Source organism: Oncorhynchus masou, chromosome 31 (assembly GCF_036934945.1).
Source record: "Oncorhynchus masou masou isolate Uvic2021 chromosome 31, UVic_Omas_1.1, whole genome shotgun sequence".
Taxonomy (NCBI): Eukaryota; Metazoa; Chordata; class Actinopteri; order Salmoniformes; family Salmonidae; genus Oncorhynchus; species Oncorhynchus masou.
The window spans coordinates 8215426-8240379 of record NC_088242.1 but is presented as its reverse complement, the minus strand read 5'-3'; the positions used below and the strand labels follow the sequence as shown (position 1 = coordinate 8240379).

The 24954-nt window shown below is 43.4% G+C and overlaps 1 protein-coding gene across 1 annotated transcript in view; it reads left to right on the top strand.

The window, feature by feature from the left end:
* LOC135523387 (vinculin-like) overlaps positions 1–24338 on the top strand; it is a 51843-nt gene extending 27505 nt beyond the window's left edge. Inside the window, exons 7-22 of the mRNA XM_064950025.1 lie at positions 1096–1186; positions 1879–2026; positions 3598–3751; positions 3895–4070; positions 9624–9814; positions 10667–10866; positions 17038–17166; positions 17807–17956; positions 18052–18160; positions 18278–18456; positions 19885–20008; positions 20299–20423; positions 20632–20817; positions 21003–21206; positions 21948–22052; positions 22321–24338. Coding sequence (XP_064806097.1) covers positions 1096–1186; positions 1879–2026; positions 3598–3751; positions 3895–4070; positions 9624–9814; positions 10667–10866; positions 17038–17166; positions 17807–17956; positions 18052–18160; positions 18278–18456; positions 19885–20008; positions 20299–20423; positions 20632–20817; positions 21003–21206; positions 21948–22052; positions 22321–22467 — 2418 coding nt within the window. The 3' untranslated portion in view covers positions 22468–24338. The remainder of the gene's footprint in view (positions 1–1095; positions 1187–1878; positions 2027–3597; positions 3752–3894; positions 4071–9623; positions 9815–10666; positions 10867–17037; positions 17167–17806; positions 17957–18051; positions 18161–18277; positions 18457–19884; positions 20009–20298; positions 20424–20631; positions 20818–21002; positions 21207–21947; positions 22053–22320) is intronic.
* The last annotated feature ends 616 nt before the right edge of the window (positions 24339–24954 follow it).

Genomic DNA, 24954 nt, shown 5'->3' with positions numbered 1-24954 from the left:
ACAAAGGCTGTAAACTCACATGACTAGTAGCGGGTAGAAACGTCACTTGTCTCTCTGGATAGATGTCCTCCACGGAGAGAACTCACAAACTGCCTAAAGTCATTCAAAGGCTACAGTGTCCTTGTATAGCCTATCATGCAAACTCCTGGAAAACCTTGTGTCTCTCACTCTGCCACATGTTGTGTGTAACAGCTCTGTCCCAACACTTGGCTGATGAATAGACTCATTGTCAAGCCGTCTCTTTTGTGTTTGTTGTGTTCCCAGCCCCTCCAGATTGAGACACAATGGGACAGTCACAGTAATGGGCTTTTTATGATGTGAAACAACACCCGTATTGACACTGACTTCCAAATGGCACCCTATTCACTATATAGTGCACTACTTCTGACAAGAACCTATATGGCTACTGGTCAAAAGTAGTGCATTATGTAAAGTAGGGAATAGGGTACCATTTGGAACGCACAAACAGGACTGAAGAGTGATTTGATTTTAAAACTGCATGTGCATTTTTACAGGTGTGTGTTACTGACTGCGAGAGGTTAATGAATAACAGCAATGCTGTACTTCTGAGGTACAGATAATATATGGTGTGTGTGTGTGTGTGACAGCTTTTTGCAGAGGTGTTGTGTGTGTGCTGTAATGGTTGTGATCGTGGGGGATGTCATGTCTTTGCCGTCCCTAACGCCATGATCCATGTGTTCATCTGTGTGAACGCTAAGCTCATGTTCATCAGTCATCATCACATTTAATGAATCCCCCAAGCAGGCAAATACTAGCATGACACTGCTCAAACTCCAAACACGTGCTGCGAGATCTGGCTCCTTGACAGACATGTCATTACCTTACTCTGATGACACATATTAAACTACAGAAGGGTTACCTTAAAAAGGAATCCTCATTAGGCAAATCGTTGCCTCAGATTTAGACATAATTATTGGTATAGGACAATCCCTGTATATGCTGTAGTACAAAGTCCAAATGTGCCTAATTTCAGTCTTTTTCAAATATGTTTTTTTTTTCAGGGGAGGTTCTAGACCAAAAGTTCTTAGTTATTCATGCATGTTGTCTCCTCTGACCCTGTTGTTGATCCTAAAGGATACAGAGGCCATGAAGAGAGCTCTGGCGCTCATCGACTCTAAGATGACCCAGGCCAAGAGCTGGCTGAGGGACCCCGACGCCCAACCAGGTAACATGTCCTCCCAATGGCTCCATATACCAGGGTTTATTAGGGCAGTGGTTGCAAACCTCTCCTCAGGGACTGACATTTCACTATTTTTATGTAGCCCCGAACTAGCTCACTCGATTCAAGTAAAGGGCTTGATGATTAGTTGATTAGCTGAGTCAGGTGTGCTAGTTCTGGAGTAGTTTGAATACAGGAAATGGCTGGGGTTCCCTGAGGAGAGGTTTGAAAACCCCTGCATTTGGGGCACCTTAGAAAGAAGAAACAAAACTATGAAAAACAAAACGATGGCGAACGTGTGAATAAAGACGTCAGAATTCAGATGTGACGTCTTTGTTTAAGCACGACCCACCGACTTTTGAAAATACGGCGCGTAATATGGTTCAATGTGCCAATAAATCGTCACAATCTACTTTTTGAAGGTAAAATTGGGATCATATATACTGTGCTAATGACCATATAAAATAATGTCACGGAGTGTAATGTACAACAGGGAGAACCAAGACAAAGGGAATTCATGGTAAGTACGTGTTGGCCGCCATCTGTATTCACCTCTGCTGCTGTTTTTATTGGAGTCAAAGTCATCGCTCTGTGTCTTCAGTCCGTTTTCTTCTGTTTGGTGCCAATTGAACAGGACCCAGTTGTCCTTTTTTCTCTAGGCGTTTGTAACATTTGTCTTGTGTTCTCATTGTGATCAGGGGACGCAGGGGAACAGGCCATCCGTCAGATCCTGGATGAGGCTGGGAAGGTGGGAGAGCTGTGTGCTGGGAAGGAGCGGAGGGATATCCTGGGAACATCCAAAACCCTGGGGCAGATCACTGACCAGGTGTCTGAGATGAGGGCCAGGTACAGTACATGTGCAGTAGTACTATGTGCCCTGACGCTGAAACCAAAGTGGCTTACAGTCATGTGCAGTAGTACTATGTGCCCTGACGCTGAAACCAAAGTGGCTTACAGTCATGTGCAGTAGTACTATGTGCCCTGACGCTGACGCTGAAACCAAAGTGGCTTACAGTCATGTGCAGTAGTACTATGTGCCCTGACGCTGACGCTGAAACCAAAGTGGCTTACAGTCATGTGCAGTAGTACTATGTGCCCTGACGCTGACGCTGAAACCAAAGTGGCTTACAGTACATGTGCAGTAGTACTATGTGCCCTGACGCTGATGCTGAAACCAAAGTGGCTTACAGTCATGTGCAGTAGTACTATGTGCCCTGACGCTGAAACCAAAGTGGCTTACAGTCATGTGCAGTAGTACTATGTGCCCTGACGCTGACGCTGAAACCAAAGTGGCTTACAGTCATGTGCAGTAGTACTATGTGCCCTGACGCTGAAACCAAAGTGGCTTACAGTCATGCGTGCAAACATTTTATTTATGGGTGGACCCGGGAATCGAACACACAATCCTGGCATTGCAAGCGCCATGCTCTACCAACTAAACATGTACAGTATATACAGGCAACTGCCAAAATAATGGAAACGCATGACAAAATGAGGGATACGAAGTATATTGAAAACAGGTGTGGTTCCTGAGTTAATTAAGCACTTAACATCCCATCATGCTTAGGGTCATGTGTAAAAATGCTCGTCGGGCCATTATTTTGGCTACCGTGGCTATTCCCCCATAGGATGACAATGCCCCCATCCACAGGGCACGAGTGGTCACTGAATGGTTTGATGAACATGAAAATTATGTAAACTATATACCATGGCCATCTGTCACCAGACCTCAAAACAACTGTGGAAAGAATTGTCGCGTCTTTAAGACACTTTATTTTGGTGTTTCCTTTATTTTGGCAGCTACATATATATATAGTCCAACGCTATATACATATATATATTTATTTTTTTAAAACTTTTTTTAATTTAACTAGGCAAGTCAGTTTAAGAACAAATTCTTATTTGGGTTAACTGCCTGTTCAGGGGCAGAACGACAGATTTGTACCTTGTCAGCTTGGGGGTTTGAACTTGCAACCTTCCGGTTACTAGTCCAACGCTCTAACCACTAGGCTACCCTGCCGCCCCAGAACATTAGTACAGTGTTACAGTAGTACAGTGAATGATCATCTATAGAATGGTAATGTCATCTATAGAATGGGGAGGAATGCCATCTATAGAATGGGGAGGAATGCCATCTATAGAATGGGGAGGAATGCCATCTATAGAATGGGGAGGAATGCCATCTATAGAATGGGGAGGAATGCCATCTATAGAATGGGGAGGAATGCCATCTATAGAATGGGGAGGAATGCCATCTATAGAATGGGCATCCACATTCAATTCAACGTTCTGACAGTGGCAGGGATTCGTTGGGGAAGAAGCAGGGATTCCAGAAAAACCTTTGAACTTTGGGAAAGTTGTAAGAATTTTACAACTGTCTTATGTTCTGTGTTGTCTTTCTCTCTGTCTATCTCCAGGGGTCAGGGGGCATCTCCTGCAGCCAAGCAGAAGGCCCAGCAGGTCTCCCAGGGCCTGGATGTTCTCGCGGGGAAAGTGGAGAATGCAGGCCGGAAACTGGAGGCCAAGACCAACTCCAAACAGGTCATCGCCAAGAGGATTGACGCTGCTCAGGTAGACTCTCTTGATTGCTAGATTTTTTTGGGGGGTTAAAAATTACATAATGGATAAAGTACAAATCCCAGAGGATAGCACATTGTCATCCATGGTCTTGAGCCTGTTGTGTTATGTTGACCCCTAACCCTGTGCCCCTGCAGAACTGGCTGGCAGACCCTAACGGTGGTCCTGAGGGAGAGGAAAACATTAGAGCCCTCCTGTCTGAGGCCAAGAAGATCGCTGACATGTGTGAAGACCCCAAGGAGAGAGATGACATCCTGAGGGCCATCGGAGAGATGGCTGCTCTCACCGCCAAGCTCTCTGAGCTCCGGAGACAGTAAGTCATCCATTTTATATACCCTAGAAAATACAATTATTTGTCGTGTGCTTTGTAAACAGCAGGTGTAGACTACCAGTGAAATGCTTACTTACTGCTTACTTTTCCAACAATGCAGAGTTACAGGTAAAAAATAAAAATAGAAAAAGTGACACGTGGAATAAATACACTGAATAACAATAACAATAACAAGTGAAAATAACATGGTTATATACAGGAAGTACCAGTACTGAGTCAATATGCAGGGGTACCGGGTAATAACATGGTTATATACAGGGAGTACCAGTACTGAGTCAATATGCAGGGGTACCAGGTAATAACATGGTTATATACAGGAAGTACCAGTACTGAGTCAATATGCAGGGGTACCAGGTAATAACATGGTTATATACAGGAAGTACCAGTACTGAGTCAATATGCAGGGGTACCAGGTAATAACATGGTTATATACAGGAAGTACCAGTACTGAGTCAATATGCAGGGGTACCAGGTAATAACATGGTTATATACAGGAAGTACCAGTACTGAGTCAATATGCAGGGGTACCAGGTAATAACATGGTTATATACAGGGAGTACCAGGTAATAACATGGTTATATGCAGGGGTACCAGGTAATAACATGGTTATATACAGGAAGTACCAGTACTGAGTCAATATGCAGGGATACCAGGTAATATACAGGGAGTACCAGGTAATAACATGGCTATATACAGGGAGTACCAGTACTGAGTCAATGTGCAGGGGTACCAGGTAATAACATGGTTATATACAGGGAGTACCAGTACTGAGTCAATATGCAGGGACACCAGGTAATAACATGGTTATATACAGGGAGTACCAGGTAATAACATGGCTATATACAGGGAGTACCAGTACTGAGTCAATATGCAGGGGTACCAGGTAATAACATGGCTATATACAGGAAGTACCAGGTAATAACATGGCTATATACAGGGAGTACCAGGTAATAACATGGCTATATACAGGGAGTACCAGGTAATAACATGGCTATATACAGGGAGTACCAGGTAATAACTTGGCTATATACAGAGAGTACCAGGTAATAACATGGTTATATACAGGGAGTACCAGGTAATTACATGGTTATATACAGGAAGTACCAGTACTGAGTCAATATGCAGGGGTACCAGGTAATGAGTCAATATGCAGGGGTACCAGGTAATAACATGGTTATATACAGGGAGTACCAGTACTGAGTCAATATGCAGGGGTACCAGGTAATAACATGGTTATATACAGGGAGTACCAGTACTGAGTCAATATGCAGGGGTACCAGGTAATAACATGGTTATATACAGGGAGTACCAGTACTGAGTCAATGTGCAGGGGTACCAGGTAATAACATGACTATATACAGGGAGTACCAGGTAATAACATGGTTATATACAGGGAGTACCAGGTAATAACATGGCTATATACAGGGAGTATCAGGTAATAACATGGTTATATAAAGGGAGTACCAGGTAATAACATGGCTATATACAGGGAGTACCAGGTAATAACATGGCTATATACAGGGAGTACCAGGTAATAACATGGCTATATACAGGGAGTACCAGGTAATAACATGGCTATATACAGCGAGTACCAGGTAATAACATGGCTATATACAGGGAGTACCAGGTAATAACATGGTTATATACAGGAAGTACCATGTAATAACATGGCTATATACAGGGAGTACCAGGTAATAACATGGTTATATACAGGGAGTACCAGTACTGAGTCAATGTGCAGGGGTACCAGGTAATAACATGGCTATATACAGGAAGTACCAGTACTGAGTCAATATGCAGGGGTACCAGGTAATAACATGGCTATATACAGGGAGTACCAGTACTGAGTCAATGTGCAGGGGTACCAGGTAATTGAGGTTGCTACACTACATGACCAAAAGTATGTGGATACCTGTTCGTTCCAAAATCAAGTGCATTAATATGGAGTTTGTCCACCCTTTGCTGCTATAACAGCCTCTACTCTTCTGGGAAGGCTTTCCACTAGATGTAGGAACATTGCTGCTATAACAGCCTCTATTCTTCTAGGAAGGCTTTCCACTAGATGTAGGAACATTGCTGCTATAACAGCCTCTACTCTTCTAGGAAGGCTTTCCACTAGATGTAGGAACATTGCTGCTATAACAACCTCTACTCTTCTAGGAAGGCTTTCCACTAGATGTAGGAACATTGCTGCTATAACAGCCTCTACTCTTCTGGGAAGGCTTTCCACTAGATGTAGGAATATTGCTGCTATAACAGCCTCTACTCTTCTAGGAAGGCTTTCCACTAGATGTAGGAACATTGCTGCTATAACAGCCTCTACTCTTCTAGGAAGGCTTTCCACTAGATGTAGGAACATTGCTGCTATAACAGCCTCTACTCTTCTGGGAAGGCTTTCCACTAGATGTAGGAACATTGCTGCTATAACAGCCTCTACTCTTCTGGGAAGGCTTTCTACTAGATGTAGGAACATTGCTGCTATAACAGCCTCTACTCTTCTGGGAAGGCTTTCCACTAGATGTAGGAATATTGCTGCTATAACAGCCTCTACTCTTCTAGGAAGGCTTTCCACTAGATGTAGGAACATTGCTGCTATAACAGCCTCTACTCTTCTAGGAAGGCTTTCCACTAGATGTAGGAACATTGCTGCTATAACAGCCTCTACTCTTCTGGGAAGGCTTTCCACTAGATGTAGGAACATTGCTGCTATAACAGCCTCTACTCTTCTGGGAAGGCTTTCCACTAGATGTAGGAACATTGCTGCTATAACAGCCTCTACTCTTCTGGGAAGGCTTTCCACTAGATGTAGGAACATTGCTGCTATAACAGCCTCTATTCTTCTAGGAAGGCTTTCCACTAGATGTAGGAACATTGCTGCTGGGACTTGCTTCCATTCAGCCACGAGCATTATTGAGGTCGGGCACTGATGTTGGGCGATTAGGCCTGGCTTGTAGTTGGCTTTCCAATTCATCCCAAATGTGTTAAATGGGGTCAGGGCTCTGTGCAGGCCAGTCAAGTTTTTCCACACCGATCTCGACAAACCATTTCTGTATGGACCCTACTTTATGGACATTTTGTGGGTCCTTCTTCTGACATTGCCTTGTATAGAGGTCCTGGATGGCCGGGAGCTTGGCCCCAGGGATCGGCCGTACTCACCACCCTCACAAAGCATCCAGGGCTTCTTTTTCTGTAAATGTCTTAAAAGAAAATCTTTTGACTATCAATTCTCTGATCATTCAACAGGTGAATAGCCTTAGAAGTCCTTTCAAATTGATAGGCCGCTGATAGGCTTGTGATTAAATGCATAAATTATGGAATGTTTTTCCTGTAATGCAGCCAGTGTCTGAATTAATTTGTCGTTGTACAGAGGAAGTAGAAGCCTTTTAAGAATTTGACAGTTTCCCAGAATGTAATGGGAACCCGGATAAAATCTGAAAGAGCGATTTATATAATAATCAGATTTAGCCTTTCTGATTTATTTTACACAGTGATTCCTCAGTTGCTTAATACAAGCTTGTGAGTCCGGGCCTAAGCCTGTGTTCCTGGCCTTGACCCAAGCATCATCTCTTTTATGAATGACTTCTGATAATTGCTGCGTGTACCAGGCATTAGATCTACCTTCAACCCTCCATTCTATAAAGGGAGCGCGACTATCCACAATAGTATTGAAGACATCTACAAAGAGGCTCAAAGCTGAATCGGGTTCAGCGATAACTAAAATACAATCAAGGTAACTAAAATAAAGATAATGTAAAAAACAAAAACATGATCACTGAAGTTTCTAAAGTTCCTTTTTGTGATGTCATGAGGCTTCGATTTTTGTATTCTCACATCTCTAACACAAACACCTTGGAAATGGTCACTATTGTCTTAGGAGAAGATAACAGTAGAAACATATCTCTCTGGTGTATTCGTTAGAATAAGATCAATCAGAGTTGACTTTGAAGGATCTATAGGGTTGGGCAGTGTAGACTTAGTCACCATCTGGGTTGGGTTTAGATCATTACATCATCATGTCTTTTAGATGGTCTGACTCCTGCATTTCCCAATCATAATTGAGCTTACCCAGGATAATAACTTCTGATTTTTGTAAAAGAAGACCACAAACTAGTTAACTCATCGAGTGCATAAAGGTTAGCCAAGGGAGGAAGGTAGAGACCCTTATAACAGTTATAAATACCCCCCCCCCCCCCCAGACAAAGGCTTAAATATTGTAGCTGCGAAATGGATATCATTTAGGAGACATATATATTAATTAATTAATTTTTAAATAAAAATGTCCACACCACCTCTACGCTCTACCCTGTCTGTCAGCTCTGAACACATTATAATCTTCCATATTATTAGAGTCCAGAATGTCCCCAGAGATCCACGTTTCAGTCAATACCAGAATGTCTGGATTCGTCTGCATTGCCCAGATCTTAATGGAACCCAGTTTAGGAAGAAAGTTCCTCATATTCAGATGCATCAATCCAAGTCCTTTACGATGTTTAAAGTCACATAGAAACTTCAACAAGCTATGTTCAATAGGCGGTTGAAGAACCTGTCTGATGGTTGATATGGATGTAGTTAGTATGGCCATAAGATTGCATAGAACTGCACCATTTGATCTATCCTCTATTAGTAAAAGAGGAAGGAGTAGACACGTGAATTACTTTTCTTGTGGCGGCAGCCAATGTCAATATGAGTGACTCTCACAGTAACCAATGATGGAATGTTATAAACTGACTTACATGGGCTTTGGTTGCTGTTGTGCAACAGCCCAAGCTCTATGTGATATGAAAACCGAGGGGGTATTAAAGTTTATGAAATGTACATTTGAACTAATAGTACTGGTTGAGCAGACCACACTGGACTTCTCTTCTGAGCTAACAATAGCAGATCTAAGAGTGGAGTACAAGCTAATGGGTACAAAGATTACAACTGACAACACTCCCTGGCAGAATAGACAACTGTACGACAACACAGCTTAAGGATTGTACGTATTACCTGAGCGGGGTCTTTGTCTGTGAGTCAATATCTTAATGTGTAATGAAGAATGTTGAAAACACTCCAAAGTTAAATATTGAGTTCCGCAGGGTTGGGTCCTTGGGCCAATATTGTGCTTTCTGTCTGCTATCTGTAGGTCATGCAATTCCTTAGAGCACCTTTTCAGCAGGGACCCCCAAATCTAATGACATCTGTAAAATTAGTACATTTTAGATAAAAAAAAAAAAAAAAATTTTTTTTAAAGAAACTAATAAATACAATTTTATATTTTTGAAAAACGTTTATATATTGGTCCCATACAATAATCTGTACTCCTATTTTTTTATTGTATGATTTTTGTTAATTTTGCATTTTCCCCTAGTGGGGTCGCGACCCCGACTTTAAATGCCACTGCCTTAGAGGTTATCACATTGTTTTCTTGCTGACCAGCACCTACATGCATCATTGTATTTAATTTTGCTTTCCCTAGAATAACTAGCTATGATGCTTTAGAGAGAGACTATGGACTTTTCATTTCCCGTACGTCATTATTGTCTCCCATCACAGGGGTAAAGGTGATACTCCGGAGGCCAGGGCATTGGCGAAGCAGATAGCCACAGCCCTACAGAACCTGCAGTCTAAGACCAGCAAGGCTGTCGCCAACAGCAGGCCTGCCAAGGCTGCTGTCCACCTGGAGGGGAAGATAGAGCAGGCCCAGAGCTGGATGGAGAACCCCACCATGGATGACGGGGGAGTGGGTGAGTCTGAATGTCCTCTTCTCATTCCTTCCTTAACCTTCATCTCTTTCTCTAACTCCCTCCCTCTTGCTTTCTTCCCCTCCATCCCTCTCTCTCCTTCTCCCTCTACAGTGAACATCAGTCCAGACTCTGTGTACATGTCTGCTGTGTTGTTTTTCTCTGTGCGCTACATTCCTATGCTCTCTCCCAACCTCATTATCTCCTTGGCTTGTCGGCTCAGAAGCCTGGATATTCTCTCATCTGTTGTTAACACTTAGACCCTGGGCTGTATTACATAGCCTCCTGGAGAATGTTCAGAGTCAACTTAATCACAACTATATAGAATAACATACAACAATTAAGCAATAAGGCCCGTGGGGGTGTGGTATATGGCCAATATATCACGGCAAAGGGCTGTTGGGCACGACGCAACGAGGTGCCTTATTACTATTATAAACTGGTTACCAAAGTAATTAGAGCAGTAAAAATCCATGTTTTGTCATGCCCGTGGTATACAGTGATATACCATGTATTTCAGCTAGTCAGCATTCAGGGCTCGAACCACCCAGTTTGATATAGTGTCGTAGAGCGATGCGGGGTGTCGTAGAGCGTCGTAGAGCGATGCGGAGTGTCATAGAGCGAGCGATTCGGGGTGTCGTAGAGCGAGCGACGCGGGGTGTCGTAGAGCGAGCGACGCGGAGTGTCGTAGAGCGAGCGACGCGGAGTGAAGGATGTGTGGGTGGTCCTACTACTGACTAACCCTCTGGCCCAAATCGGTAGAGACCCACCTATGATCCAAAGCCTTGTTTTCTGTGTGCTGGTGTGTCTATTCTGTGTATGTTTCTGCGAGTGTCTGACTGTGTCTCTCCCTAGGCCAGGCAGCTATCCGGGGGCTGGTGGCGGAGGGCCGTCGTCTGGCCAACGCTCTGCCAGGTCCCTACAGACAGGAGCTGGTAGGGAAGTGTGAGCAGGTGGAACAGCTGATGGCCCAGCTAGCCGACCTGGCTGCCAGGGGTGATGGGGAGTCCCCGCAGGCGCGTGCCGTGGCTCAACATCTCCAGGAGAGCCTGAAAGTAAGGCTGCTCACATTCACTCTCACCTACAGCCACTTCCAAGTCATTATCCACACTAGTCCAGGCTGTATCACATCCGGCCCGTGATTGGGAGCTCCCTTTGGGCGGCGCACAATTGGCCCAGCGTCGTCCAGGTTTGGCCGGAGTAGGCCGTCATTGTAAATAAGAATTTGTTCTTATTTAAAGAAAGAGATTTTTGATGTACCAATTTATAAAACAACGCAATATTCAAGACTTAATGCTTATCAGCTAAAATTATTATATAGAATTCTTGCCACCAACAAAATGTTGAATATTTGGGGCATAAAATCATCGAAGCTCTGCAGATTTTGTTGTGAGGATACAGAATCAATAGACCATGTATTTAGGTATTGCCCTCAGGTAGCCTGGTTCTGGTCCCAGGTTCAGGAATGGCTGTAAAAGCAGAACATCTAAAATTGACTCTAGAAATAGAACTGTTAGAGCTGGAGAGACCGGGTCAGTCAATGACTAATATACTAATACTCTTAGTAAATGTATTTCTCTTCACAATCTGTGGATTCTATCCGGTTAGATTGAAATTGTACATTAAACATCACAGTATAGTTGAAAGATATGTGTTGCGTAGAAACACGAAGTGGGTGACCAGCAGAGATAGATGGGAGGGTTGAGATGGGAGGGTTGAGATGGGAGGGTTGAGATGGGAGGGTTGAGATGGGAGGGTTGAGATGGGAGGGTTGAGATGGGAGGGTTGAGATGGGAGGGTTGAGATGGGAGGGTTGAGATGGGAGGGTTGAGATGGGAGGGTTGAGATGGGAGGGTTGAGATGGGAGGGTTGAGATGGGAGGGTTGAGATGGGAGGGTTGAGATGGGAGGGTTGAGATGGGAGGGGGGCTGAGGGTTGGGTTGGGATGAACACAAACATATACAGTTGGCATTGGTGTGATGATTTCAGTTCTCCTTGATGTCCTTTTGTTTTAAATGTTGTATTTGTTGCATTGTTTGCTGTTTTCTGTCTTCCTTTTTTCTTTAGTTCATTGTCTTTGTTGTTGGGGGGATGGAATTTTATTTTTTATTCCTGGGGGGGACTGTGGCAGGGGTCTCAAATGGTTGAGGGACAGCTATTGGGGAACTGTGGGGGGGATCTTGGAGGGTTTGGGTTCATGTTTTTTGGCCTGGTGGTAGATCGGTCAACATGAATTTCAGCAGGGCATTGACCCTGGATGATTCTGTATCACTCTGAATGGAAATCTGTTGGATGACTGGTATGATGTAGTTGTTGAATGGGAGTCTGTTGGATGACTGGTATGATGTAGTTGTTGAATGGGAGTCTGTTGGATGACTGGTATGATGTAGTTGTTGAATGGGAGTCTGTTGGATGACTGGTATGATGTAGTTGTTGAATGGGAGTCTGTTGGATGACTGGTATGATGTAGTTGTTGAATGGGAGTCTGTTGGATGACTGGTATGATGTAGTTGTTGGATGGGAGTCTGTTGGATGACTGGTATGATGTAGTTGTTGAATGGGAGTCTGTTGGATGACTGGTATGATGTAGTTGTTGATTGGGAGTCTGTTGGATGACTGGTATGATGTAGTTGTTGAATGGGAGTCTGTTGGACGACTGGTATGATGTAGTTGTTGAATGGCAACCTGTTGGATGACTGGTGTGATGTAGTTGTTGAATGGGAGTCTGTTGGATGACTGGTATGATGTAGTTGTTGAATGGGAGTCTGTTGGATGACTGGTATGATGTAGTTGTTGGATGACTGGTATGATGTAGTTGTTGGATGACTGGTATGATGTAGTTGTTGGATGACTGGTATGATGTAGTTGTTGGATGACTGGTATGATGTAGTTGTTGGATGACTGGTATGATGTAGTTGTTGAATGGGAGTCTGTTGGATGACTGGTATGATGTAGTTGTTGGATGGGAGTCTGTTGGATGACTGGTATGATGTAGTTGTTGAATGGGAGTCTGGTGGATGACTGGTATGATGTAGTTGTTGAATGGGAGTCTGTTGGATGACTGGTATGATGTAGTTGTTGGATGGGAGTCTGTTGGATGACTGGTATGATGTAGTTGTTGGATGGGAGTCTGTTGGACGACTGGTGTGATGTAGTTGTTGAATGGGAGTCTGTTGGATGACTGGTGTGATGTAGTTGTTGAATGGGAGTCTGTTGGATGACTGGTATGATGTAGTTGTTGGATGGGAGTCTGTTGGATGACTGGTATGATGTAGTTGTTGAATGGGAGTCTGTTGGATGACTGGTATGATGTAGTTGTTGAATGGGAGTCTGTTGGATGACTGGTATGATGTAGTTGTTGAATGGGAGTCTGTTGGATGACTGGTATGATGTAGTTGTTGAATGGGAGTCTGTTGGATGACTGGGAGTCTGTTGGATGACTGGTATGATGTAGTTGTTGAATGGGAGTCTGTTGGATGACTGGTATGATGTAGTTGTTGAATGGGAGTCTGTTGGATGACTGGTATGATGTAGTTGTTGGATGGGAGTCTGTTGGATGACTGGTATGATGTAGTTGTTGGATGGGAGTCTGTTGGATGACTGGTATGATGTAGTTGTTGGATGGGAGTCTGTTGGATGACTGGTATGATGTAGTTGTTGAATGGGAGTCTGTTGGATGACTGGTATGATGTAGTTGTTGAATGGGAGTCTGTTGGATGACTGGTATGATGTAGTTGTTGGATGGGAGTCTGTTGGATGACTGGTATGATGTAGTTGTTGAATGGGAGTCTGTTGGATGACTGGTATGATGTAGTTGTTGATTGGGAGTCTGTTGGATGACTGGTATGATGTAGTTGTTGAATGGGAGTCTGTTGGACGACTGGTATGATGTAGTTGTTGAATGGCAACCTGTTGGATGACTGGTGTGATGTAGTTGTTGAATGGGAGTCTGTTGGATGACTGGTGTGATGTAGTTGTTGAATGGGAGTCTGTTGGATGACTGGTATGATGTAGTTGTTGGATGACTGGTATGATGTAGTTGTTGGATGACTGGTATGATGTAGTTGTTGGATGACTGGTATGATGTAGTTGTTGGATGACTGGTATGATGTAGTTGTTGGATGACTGGTATGATGTAGTTGTTGAATGGGAGTCTGTTGGATGACTGGTATGATGTAGTTGTTGGATGGGAGTCTGTTGGATGACTGGTATGATGTAGTTGTTGAATGGGAGTCTGGTGGATGACTGGTATGATGTAGTTGTTGAATGGGAGTCTGTTGGATGACTGGTATGATGTAGTTGTTGGATGGGAGTCTGTTGGATGACTGGTATGATGTAGTTGTTGAATGGGAGTCTGTTGGATGACTGGTATGATGTAGTTGTTGGATGGGAGTCTGTTGGATGACTGGTATGATGTAGTTGTTGAATGGGAGTCTGTTGGATGACTGGTATGATGTAGTTGTTGATTGGGAGTCTGTTGGATGACTGGTATGATGTAGTTGTTGAATGGGAGTCTGTTGGACGACTGGTATGATGTAGTTGTTGAATGGCAACCTGTTGGATGACTGGTGTGATGTAGTTGTTGAATGGGAGTCTGTTGGATGACTGGTATGATGTAGTTGTTGAATGGGAGTCTGTTGGATGACTGGTATGATGTAGTTGTTGGATGACTGGTATGATGTAGTTGTTGGATGACTGGTATGATGTAGTTGTTGGATGACTGGTATGATGTAGTTGTTGGATGACTGGTATGATGTAGTTGTTGGATGACTGGTATGATGTAGTTGTTGGATGACTGGTATGATGTAGTTGTTGGATGACTGGTATGATGTAGTTGTTGGATGACTGGTATGATGTAGTTGTTGGATGACTGGTATGATGTAGTTGTTGGATGACTGGTATGATGTAGTTGTTGGATGGGAGTCTCTTGGATGACTGGTATGATGTAGTTGTTGAATGGGAGTCTGTTGGACGACTGGTATGATGTAGTTGTTGAATGGGAGTCTGTTGGACGACTGGTATGATGTAGTTGTTGAATGGGAGTCTGTTGGATGACTGGTATGATGTAGTTGTTGAATGGGAGTCTGTTGGATGACTGGTATGATGTAGTTGTTGGATGACTGGTATGATGTAGTTGTTGGATGACTGGTATGATGTAGTTGTTGAATGGGAGTCTGTTGGATGACTGGTATGATGTAGTTGTTGAATGGGAGTCTGTTGGATGACTGGTATGATGTAGTTGTTGAATGGGAGTCTGTTGGATGACAGGTATGATGTAGTTGTTGAATGGGAATCTGTTGGATGACTGGTATGATGTAGTTGTTGAATGGGAGTCTGTTGGACGACTGGTATGATGTAGTTGTTGAATGGGAATCTGTTGGACGACTGGTATGATGTAGTTGTTGAATGGGAGTCTGTTGGACGACTGGTATGATGTAGTTGTTGAATGGGAGTCTGTTGGACGACTGGTATGATGTAGTTGTTGAATGGGAGTCTGTTGGACGACTGGTATGATGTAGTTGTTGAATGGGAGTCTGTTGGACGACTGGTATGATGTAGTTGTTGAATGGGAGTCTGTTGGACGACTGGTATGATGTAGTTGTTGAATGGGAGTCTGTTGGACGACTGGTATGATGTAGTTGTTGAATGGGAATCTGTTGGACGACAGGTATGATGTAGTTGTTGAATGGGAGTCTGTTGGACGACTGGTATGATGTAGTTGTTGAATGGGAGTCTGTTGGACGACTGGTATGATGTAGTTGTTGAATGGGAGTCTGTTGGACGACTGGTATGATGTAGTTGTTGAATGGGAGTCTGTTGGACGACTGGTATGATGTAGTTGTTGAATGGGAGTCTGTTGGACGACAGGTATGATGTAGTTGTTGAATGGGAGTCTGTTGGACGACTGGTATGATGTAGTTGTTGAATGGGAGTCTGTTGGACGACTGGTATGATGTAGTTGTTGAATGGGAGTCTGTTGGACGACTGGTATGATGTAGTTGTTGAATGGGAGTCTGTTGGACGACTGGTATGATGTAGTTGTTGAATGGGAGTCTGTTGGACGACTGGTATGATGTAGTTGTTGAATGGGAGTCTGTTGGACGACAGGTATGATGTAGTTGTTGAATGGGAGTCTGTTGGATGACTGGTATGATGTAGTTATTGGATGACTGGTATGATGTAGTTGTTGGATGACTGGTATGATGTAGTTGTTGAATGGGAGTCTGTTGGATGACTGGTATGATGTAGTTGTTGAATGGGAGTCTGTTGGACGACTGGTATGATGTAGTTGTTGGATGACTGGTATGATGTAGTTGTTGGATGACTGGTATGATGTAGTTGTTGGATGACTGGTATGATGTAGTTGTTGAATGGGAGTCTGTTGGACGACTGGTATGATGTAGTTGTTGAATGGGAGTCTGTTGGACGACTGGTATGATGTAGTTGTTGGATGACTGGTATGATGTAGTTGTTGGATGACTGGTATGATGTAGTTGTTGGATGACTGGTATGATGTAGTTGTTGGATGACTGGTATGATGTAGTTGTTGAATGGGAGTCTGTTGGATGACTGGTATGATGTAGTTGTTGAATGGGAATCTGTTGGATGACTGGTATGATGTAGTTGTTGAATGTGAGTCTGTTGGATGACTGGTATGTTGTAGTTGAGTGGCTTCACTGCAAGTATATCTTATGTTTCGAATATTAGATAAATAAGAACACATTTTTTTAAATTGTTTTTTTTATTAACTGACTTGCCTAGTTAAATAAACATTCTAATAGTCAACCAGACTCTGTCTGGAGCTCACTCTGACACAGGCATGGTGAAATGCTCCTCCTGCTGGCTGGAGCTCACTCTGACACAGGCATGGTGAAATGCTCCCCCTGCTGGCTGGAGCTCACTCTGACACAGGCATGGTGAAATGCTCCCCCTGCTGGCTGGATACAACAGCTTCAGTCTAATGCTCTCAAATCACTATAACTATGATCCCTTAAAGTAGCCCAATACAATGTGTTTAAAAGTTATTCATGAAGAGAGAAAGAGACTTTAAAATCAATGGTTCAACAATAGCTTGTAGAACTGCACCAGTTTTTCATTGATTTGAGGTGCAACATAAACCACTTGTTAAAAGAGACCATGAGAGTTTATCATTAACAGGTAATATTTCTAAAGCTGGTATTTAGCTAACGAATGTGTGTGTGTGTGTGTGTGTGTGGTCTTCTCAGAACCTCAAAGGAACGATGCAGGAAGCGATGACACAGGAGGTGTCAGACATCTTCAGCGACACGACCACTCCCATCAAACTGCTGGCTGTGGCCGCCACTGCCCCACCCAACGCCCCCAACAGGGACCAGGTGGGTGATATCTCCCCCTCGGTCTGTCTATCTCTCTGTCTGTCTCCCTGCCTCCATCATGGCTCATTCGTTACCTTCTACCTATGAGCAGAGAGGTGTGTGTATAGACCTATATATTACATCATAGAATGGATTATATTCTGGGACATAAGGTGTCTCTAGATAAGTCTCTGGCTTTGACTATCCTCATTTATTTGGCAGATTCATATCATCATACACTAAGCAAAACAATGACATGGATTACTCATTGATTAGTTTCCAATCATTTATGTGGTACTTGTCAATCAATAATATTTAGACTACATTTCCTGAGAGAAATGTTACTATAAGTAATCATGTAAGATAATAAAAATAAACATTTTGGACCATCTACATAATTGGTCTATATTATATTAATGGTATTTTGGCCATTTATCTACTTCTCCAGAGTCAGAGGATCTTGTGGATACCATATTTATGTCTCCGTCTCCAGTATGAATGAAGTTAAGAGGTAGTTTCGTCAGCCAAGCTAAAAAGCGTTAGCGCAATGACTGGTAGTCTATGGGTATCTGCTAGCAATGCTACTCTGGTGAAGTAGATCATCCCGAAGTATCCCTTTTTAAGTTTGTATCATTCGGTGATATGTACCTGTTTATATTAGGTGTTTGATGAGAGGGCGGCCAACTTTGAAAACCACGCCAACAAGCTGGCTGCCACGGCAGAAAAGGCCGCCGCTGTAGGAACCGCTAACAAGAGCACTGTGGAGGGGATCCAAGCTGCTGTCAAATCTACAAGGGACATTACACCACAGGTGAGTGAGGGCGTGTGAGTGGGTATCCCAACGGGTCAATTGGTCAGGAGGATGATGGAACCATGTCCCCAACTGATGGGAACGTTCTGTTCCAGGTGGTCTCTGCTGCCCGTATCATGCTGAGAAACCCAGGCAACCAGGCTGCGTTGGAGCACTTTGAGACCATGAACAACCAGTGGATTGACAACGTGGAGAAAATGACAGGTAGTGTCAGACCATCTATCATTTTATTATTTATCACGATAAAGTGGGCATTGTGTGAACATGTAAATGTGTTCACTTCCTTATTAGCACTAAGAATGATGTCTCCTCTGTCTCTAGGTTTGGTGGACGAGGCTATAGACACCAAGTCTCTGTTGGATGCCTCTGAGGAGGCCATTAAGAAAGACCTGGAGAAGTGTCGCGCTGCCATGGCTAACCACCAGCCCCAGATGTTAGTGGTCGGGGCCACCAGCATCGCCCGTCGGGCCAACCGGATCCTCCTGGTAGCCAAACGCGAGGTAGAGATATGATTTATTTACATATACAATCAATCACATGTATTTTTATAGAGCCCTTTTTACATCGACAGTTGTCACAAAGAGCTTTACAGAGACCCAGTCTGAAACCACAGAGCTTTACAGATACCCAGTCTGAAACCACAGAGCTTTACAGATACCCAGTCTAAAACCACAGAGCTCTACAGATACCCAGTCTGAAACCACAGAGCTCTACAGAGACCCAGTCTGAAACCACAGAGCTCTACAGATACCCAGTCTGAAACCACACAGAGCTTTACAGATGCCCAGTCTGAAACCACAAAGAGCTCTACAGATACCCAGTCTGAAACCACACAGATCTTTACAGATACCCAGTCTGAAACCACAGAGCTTTACAGATACCCAGTCTGAAACCACAGATCTTTACAGATGCCCAGTCTGAAACCACAGATCTTTACAGATGCCCAGTCTGAAACCACAGATCTTTACAGGACCCAGTCTGAAACCACAGATCTTTACAGATACCCAGTCTGAAACCACAGATCTTTACAGATACCCTAGTCTGAAACCACAGATCTTTACAGATGCCCAGTCTGAAACCACAGATCTTTACAGATACCCAGTCTGAAACCACAGAGCTTTACAGATGCCCAGTCTGAAACCACAGATCTTTACAGGACCCAGTCTGAAACCACAGATCTTTACAGATACCCAGTCTGAAACCACAGATCTTTACAGATACCCTAGTCTGAAACCACAGATCTTTACAGATGCCCAGTCTGAAACCACAGATCTTTACAGATACCCAGTCTGAAACCACACAGAGCTTTACAGATGCCCAGTCTGAAACCACAGATCTTTACAGATGCCCAGTCTGAAACCACAGATCTTTACAGATGCCCAGTCTGAAACCACAGATCTTTACAGATACCCAGTCTGAAACCACAGATCTTTACAGATGCCCAGTCTGAAACCACAGATCTTTACAGATACCCAGTCTGAAACCACAGATCTTTACAGGACCCAGTCTGAAACCACAGAGCTTTACAGATGCCCAGTCTGAAACCACACAGAGCTTTACAGATGCCCAGTCTGAAACCACAGATCTTTACAGATGCCCAGTCTGAAACCACAGAGCTTTACAGATACCCAGTCTGAAACCACAGAGCTTTACAGATGCCCAGTCTGAAACCACAGAGCTTTACAGATGCCCAGCCTGAAACCACAAAGAGCTTTACAGATGCCCAGCCTGAAACCACAAAGAGCTTTACAGATACCCAGCCTGAAGCCACAAAGAGCAAGGAATGCAGTGTCAAAAGCATACACACACACACACACACACACGTGCCATGATGGTGCCTTTTTAGCAGTTTACAATACTGACACCTGAATGACAAAGAACAGGTCCATGATTTAAAAAGAGAAACGTTAATATAAGTGTCTCCGTAGGTGGAGAACTCTGAGGATCCTAGATTCAGGGAGATAGTGAAGGCTGCGTCTGATGAGCTGAGTCGGACCATATCTCCCATGGTGATGAACGCCAAGGCTGTGGCCGGGAACATCACCGATCCAAGTACGTTTCCCTACATTTAGGATATGTTTGATCGTTATACTGTATACTCTGCTGTATTAGCTATCCGTCTATAACTATCTAGCATGAGGTAATACAAAATATGAAGCCTCGTTCTGTCAATTTTTCGGGATTCTTTGATAGTCCAAAGTTAAGGTTCAGTCAGTGGTGTTATGGTTTAGGGGTCTGTGAATGTTTTACTGCTGCTACACCAGCAGCTTTTGGGTCCTTAGATCGTTAAGCCTTGTAAAATAGGAGACTAGACAATCTGATTCTTCCTCTGTGGTGTCCAGGTCTGCAGAAGGGCTTCCTGGATTCAGGCCATAGGATCCTGGGGGCCGTTGCCAAGGTGAGAGATGCCTTCCAGCCACAGGAGCCAGACTTCCCCCCACCACCACCTGATCTGGACCAGCTGCACGTAAGTCAATCAATCAAAATAATGTAGAAAACTTGTTTCAGCAGTTGTCACGAAAAGCTTTACAGTCCTAGACTGTCAACACCAGGGTTTTGTTCAGTGTGGTAACAATGTGCTTTCAGAACGTTCTGATATATATTTAGTATTTATTTTTTTTAGAACAGAAATGATCTGCCATAGAGAATTAACATTTCTGTCTGCAACATGCCAGGTCAGCGACGAGCCCGCCCCACCAAAACCACCTCTCCCCGAGGGTGAGGTTCCTCCCCCCAGACCCCCTCCCCCAGAGGAGAAGGACGAGGACTTCCCAGAGCAAGAGGTGGGAGAGATGGTGAGCGAGCCCATGATGATGGCCGCCAGACAGCTCCACGAGGAGGCCCGCAAGTGGTCCAGCAAGGTGAGATACAAGCACTTACACGTTAAGGTTATTGCCAATACAGAACATTGGAATTTCTCTGCTATCAGAAAGCAACAGTAGAGTCACTCAGAGTTGCCATTATTCAGTGCCATCAAGGAAATGTGAACTGTACCATACTGTGTTGTAACATACTGTGTTGTAACATACTGTGTTGTCTCTTTCAGGGTAACGACATCATCGGTGCAGCCAAGAGAATGGCCCTGCTCATGGCTGAGATGTCCCGTCTGGTGCGCGGTGCCGGTGGAAACAAGCGTGCCCTCATTCAGTGTGCCAAAGACATCGCAAAAGCCTCAGACGAGGTCACAAAGTTGGCCAAGGAGGTGGCCAAGCAGTGCACAGACAAACGCATCCGGACCAACCTGCTCCAGGTCAGTGGACTAGCGTATCCCCGGTCATGTCTTCTTAAAATACATACAACTATGATGTCTCTGATGCAATGTTTTATCTGGTCCGGTCTTCTGCCAAATTCCTCCTTGTTTCCTCAATTCCTGCCAAAGCTCATTGGACTGATTTCGTCAGGGTTTTCTTGTGCAGCAGCGTCTGCTCTGGCATGTTCAGAGACACAAAGGACAACGTTATATTCATGTAGGACTAAAGCTAGAATTTCAAATTTCCTGCATGTCCTTGTGATTTGAATCGGTGTCGATTGTTTGAATCGGTGTCGATTGTTTGAATCGGTGTCGATTGTTTGAATCGGTGTCGATTGTTTGAATCGGTGTCGATTGTTTGAATCGGTGTCGATTGTTTGAATCGGTGTCGTCTGTCGATCGTTTGAATCGGCATTGTTTGAATCGATTGTTTGAATCGGTGTCGATTGTTTGAATCGGTGTCGATTGTTTGAATCGGTGTCGATTGTTTGAATCGTGTCGATTGTTTGAATCGGGGTCGATTGTTTGAATCGGGGTCGATTGTTTGAATCGGGGTCGATTGTTTGAATCGGGGTCGATTGTTTGAATCGGGGTCGATTGTTTGAATCGGGGTCGACTGTTTGAATCGGGGTCGATTGTTTGAATCGGGGTCGATCGTTTGAATTAAATGGATCTTGTTGAGACCTGTGTAAACTGCACTTTAAATCAACTTGAACTTGGAGGACCTTCTCTGTGTTCCAGGTGTGTGAGCGCATCCCTACCATCAGCACACAGCTGAAGATCCTCTCCACAGTCAAGGCCACCATGTTGGGTCGTACCAACATCAGCGAGGAGGAGTCCGAGCAGGTCAGTACACTGGACATCACTGGATAACACTCATCAACCGAAGTTACCTTTTTTGTTTTGTAATTCCATCGTAATGAGGTTGAGTGGTTTCTGTCATTAAAAAAGTGGAATAAGGAACAGTCCCTATTCCACTTGTTTAGTAACGAGGGAAAAAACCAAACTTGAAAAGCAATTTGCTAGAGTCGTAATTAACAGTAATGTTACTAGTGCAGTACAGTTTTACACCAGAACAGCTTCATGATCAATTTGACCATCTTTCTTCCCCCAGGCCACAGAGATGTTGGTTCACAATGCCCAGAACCTGATGCAATCTGTGAAGGAGACGGTTAGAGAGGCCGAGGCTGCCTCCATCAAGATCCGGACGGATGCCGGTTTCACCCTGCACTGGATCCGAAAGACCCCCTGGTACCAGTAAGAAGAGACGGGCCCTACTGTTTGTTAATTTTTTGCGTTTTTTGCGTTCCGCAAATGCCACTCTATTCCCTATGTAGTGCACTACTTCTGACCAGGGTCCGTACGTCTCTGGCTAAAGGTGGCGCAGTATACTGTGTGAGGAATGTGGTGCCATTGGGGACACAGTTATTCTGTTCCTCTGCCCAAAGCCCAGCCTGGTCAGAAGAAGAAAACAACAGCCAGACTCTCTGAGCAGTAGATTTGATGAACGAATACATACTAATTTTCAAGCTACAATGAATGAAAAGGGCCACTTTTAAAAAGCCCAGCCTGGTGAAAACCTTGAGTTAATACTGAAAACACTATCAGTCGATGTCAATCCCATATGTGTCTATAAACAGTGACAGTTTTGTTCAAATATAAAGTAGGGGACTATCCAATGCAACTATAACATGGTTCAGAATGATTCTTACTTGCAAATTTTCTTTCTAATTATATGTAAAAAAAAAATATATATATAAAAAAAATATATATATAAAAGAAAAAAAATAAATAATGTGTTTTTAAGATCTTATGAGAAATTCTAGGTATATATTTTTTGGATTCGAGGTTTCTTTTCGTATAGAGTAAGGTTAAAGGTGTACTAGTCTCAGTTAAACATACAATGGTGAGAAATATGGGCCTTGAAGTTAAAATTAGAATATTAAGATTTTTTTCCTTGGAAGGCCTTTTTTTTTATATATATATATATCTTTATACTGGTTCTTAATTTCACTATCTGCCACGTGTAGTCGTTCACCTTCGCTAGGACAAAGCACATCTGCTCCAACTCAATGGGAGTGAGTTCAAGAATATCATAATAATCTGTTCTACACAAATATAATAGACTATTCAGTGGTATTACACTATGTTATAGAAACAAACAAAAAAGAAACACTGTTCCTTGTTCTACATTTTTATTAAGTGGTGTGATGGTTTTTGGTAGCTATTTTTTTATTTTTTTTGTCAGTACTGCCAAAGAGTTTATTCTAGCCTGGTCCCAGATCTGTTTGTGGTCTTTGCATCTACTTCATTGTGCCATGACAATCGGAGTCGGTGTGATAGCACTAAACAGCCTGGCACTCATGCTAGGTTTGTTCCACCATTAACCTTTTCTGTCTTGGGGTTTTATTATATCTGCAATATTGAAAAACATAATGATTAGCTCTTCAGACACATTGGGTAGAGAATGTCTTATTCACTTCGAACTTTCACAAATATCTGTTAAGATACTGGCATTCAGCTCTACGTTTCTGGCTTGATTGTTTTTGCTCACATTGTTGCATTGAGATTACATGTAGGCCTTAGGTCTGGTGCTCTCTACTTTGTACTTCTCAGTGAAACTATTGCAAGCCAGTCTCCATGTTTTAGCCTGACTAAAGGCCAGCTATAGTGTAATGTTTTAACTGTGTCTTGACCTAATGTGGTGAAGGATTAATGAATGATGCATCAAATGCTTTGAAGATAGAGTCTAGAGTGATAGTCTGGGGGAGATAAAGAGACTGGGTCTGGAGGATGAACAGGGAACATATTTAAGTCAAGTACTGGACAAAAATTCAAGTGTTTTTTTTTTGGGGGGGGGGGGGGGGGCTCTAGGACAAGGCTTAATCCGGGAGACCACCAATGTGTTTAAGTTTAATACATCACATGAAACTGGTGATGAGATATCAACCTTCTCTTCCTCTCATATCTTCAAGCTACACTAAACATTACACAGCTGGTACAAACGGTTGAAGTTTTGAAATGTTTTCTTTTGTGTCTAAATAATCCCAGAGCAGTTTGAATGTGTACGATTATTGAGACCCTACAAAACCATCTGATGTGCCCTGTAATAAAAAGACTGATTGCAATAAATGTTTGTTTTTTTTAATTTACAGAAAATTATGTTTTGCGTTTACTACAAAGTAGATACTATTCAGCCTTTTGTTCAGAAACATTTTTGTGATATAAGATGGGTACAGCCTCAAGGGAAGGATCAAGTTTCATTCAGTTTCTAAGATTTAAAAAAAAGTTATTGTATTTATTTGACCTTTTATGAAACTAGGAAAGTCAGTTAAGAACTAATACTTACTTGACGGCCTACCCCGGCCAAACCCTCCCCAAACCCGTGCGACGCTGGACCAATTGTGCGCGGCCCTATGGGGACTCCTGATCTCCACCTGTTGTGATACAACCCGGGTTCGAACCAGGGTCTGTAGTGGCGCCTCTAGCCTTAGACCGCTGCGCCACTCGGGAGCCTTCAAATTATACAAGAATCAAGTCCTGCTTCTTGGTATTGTTCACATTATTTTGTAATAAAGCATTTAATAAGACTCAAAACTGCAAATCCTCTAACACACCAGTGAGCTGTTTATAACACAGTACTTGTTATAACCCAGTAGTGACCTGTTTATATCACAGTTGGTCAGCATCCTATTCGGTCAGCATCCTATTCGGCCAGCATCCTATTCGGCCAGCATCCTATTCGGCC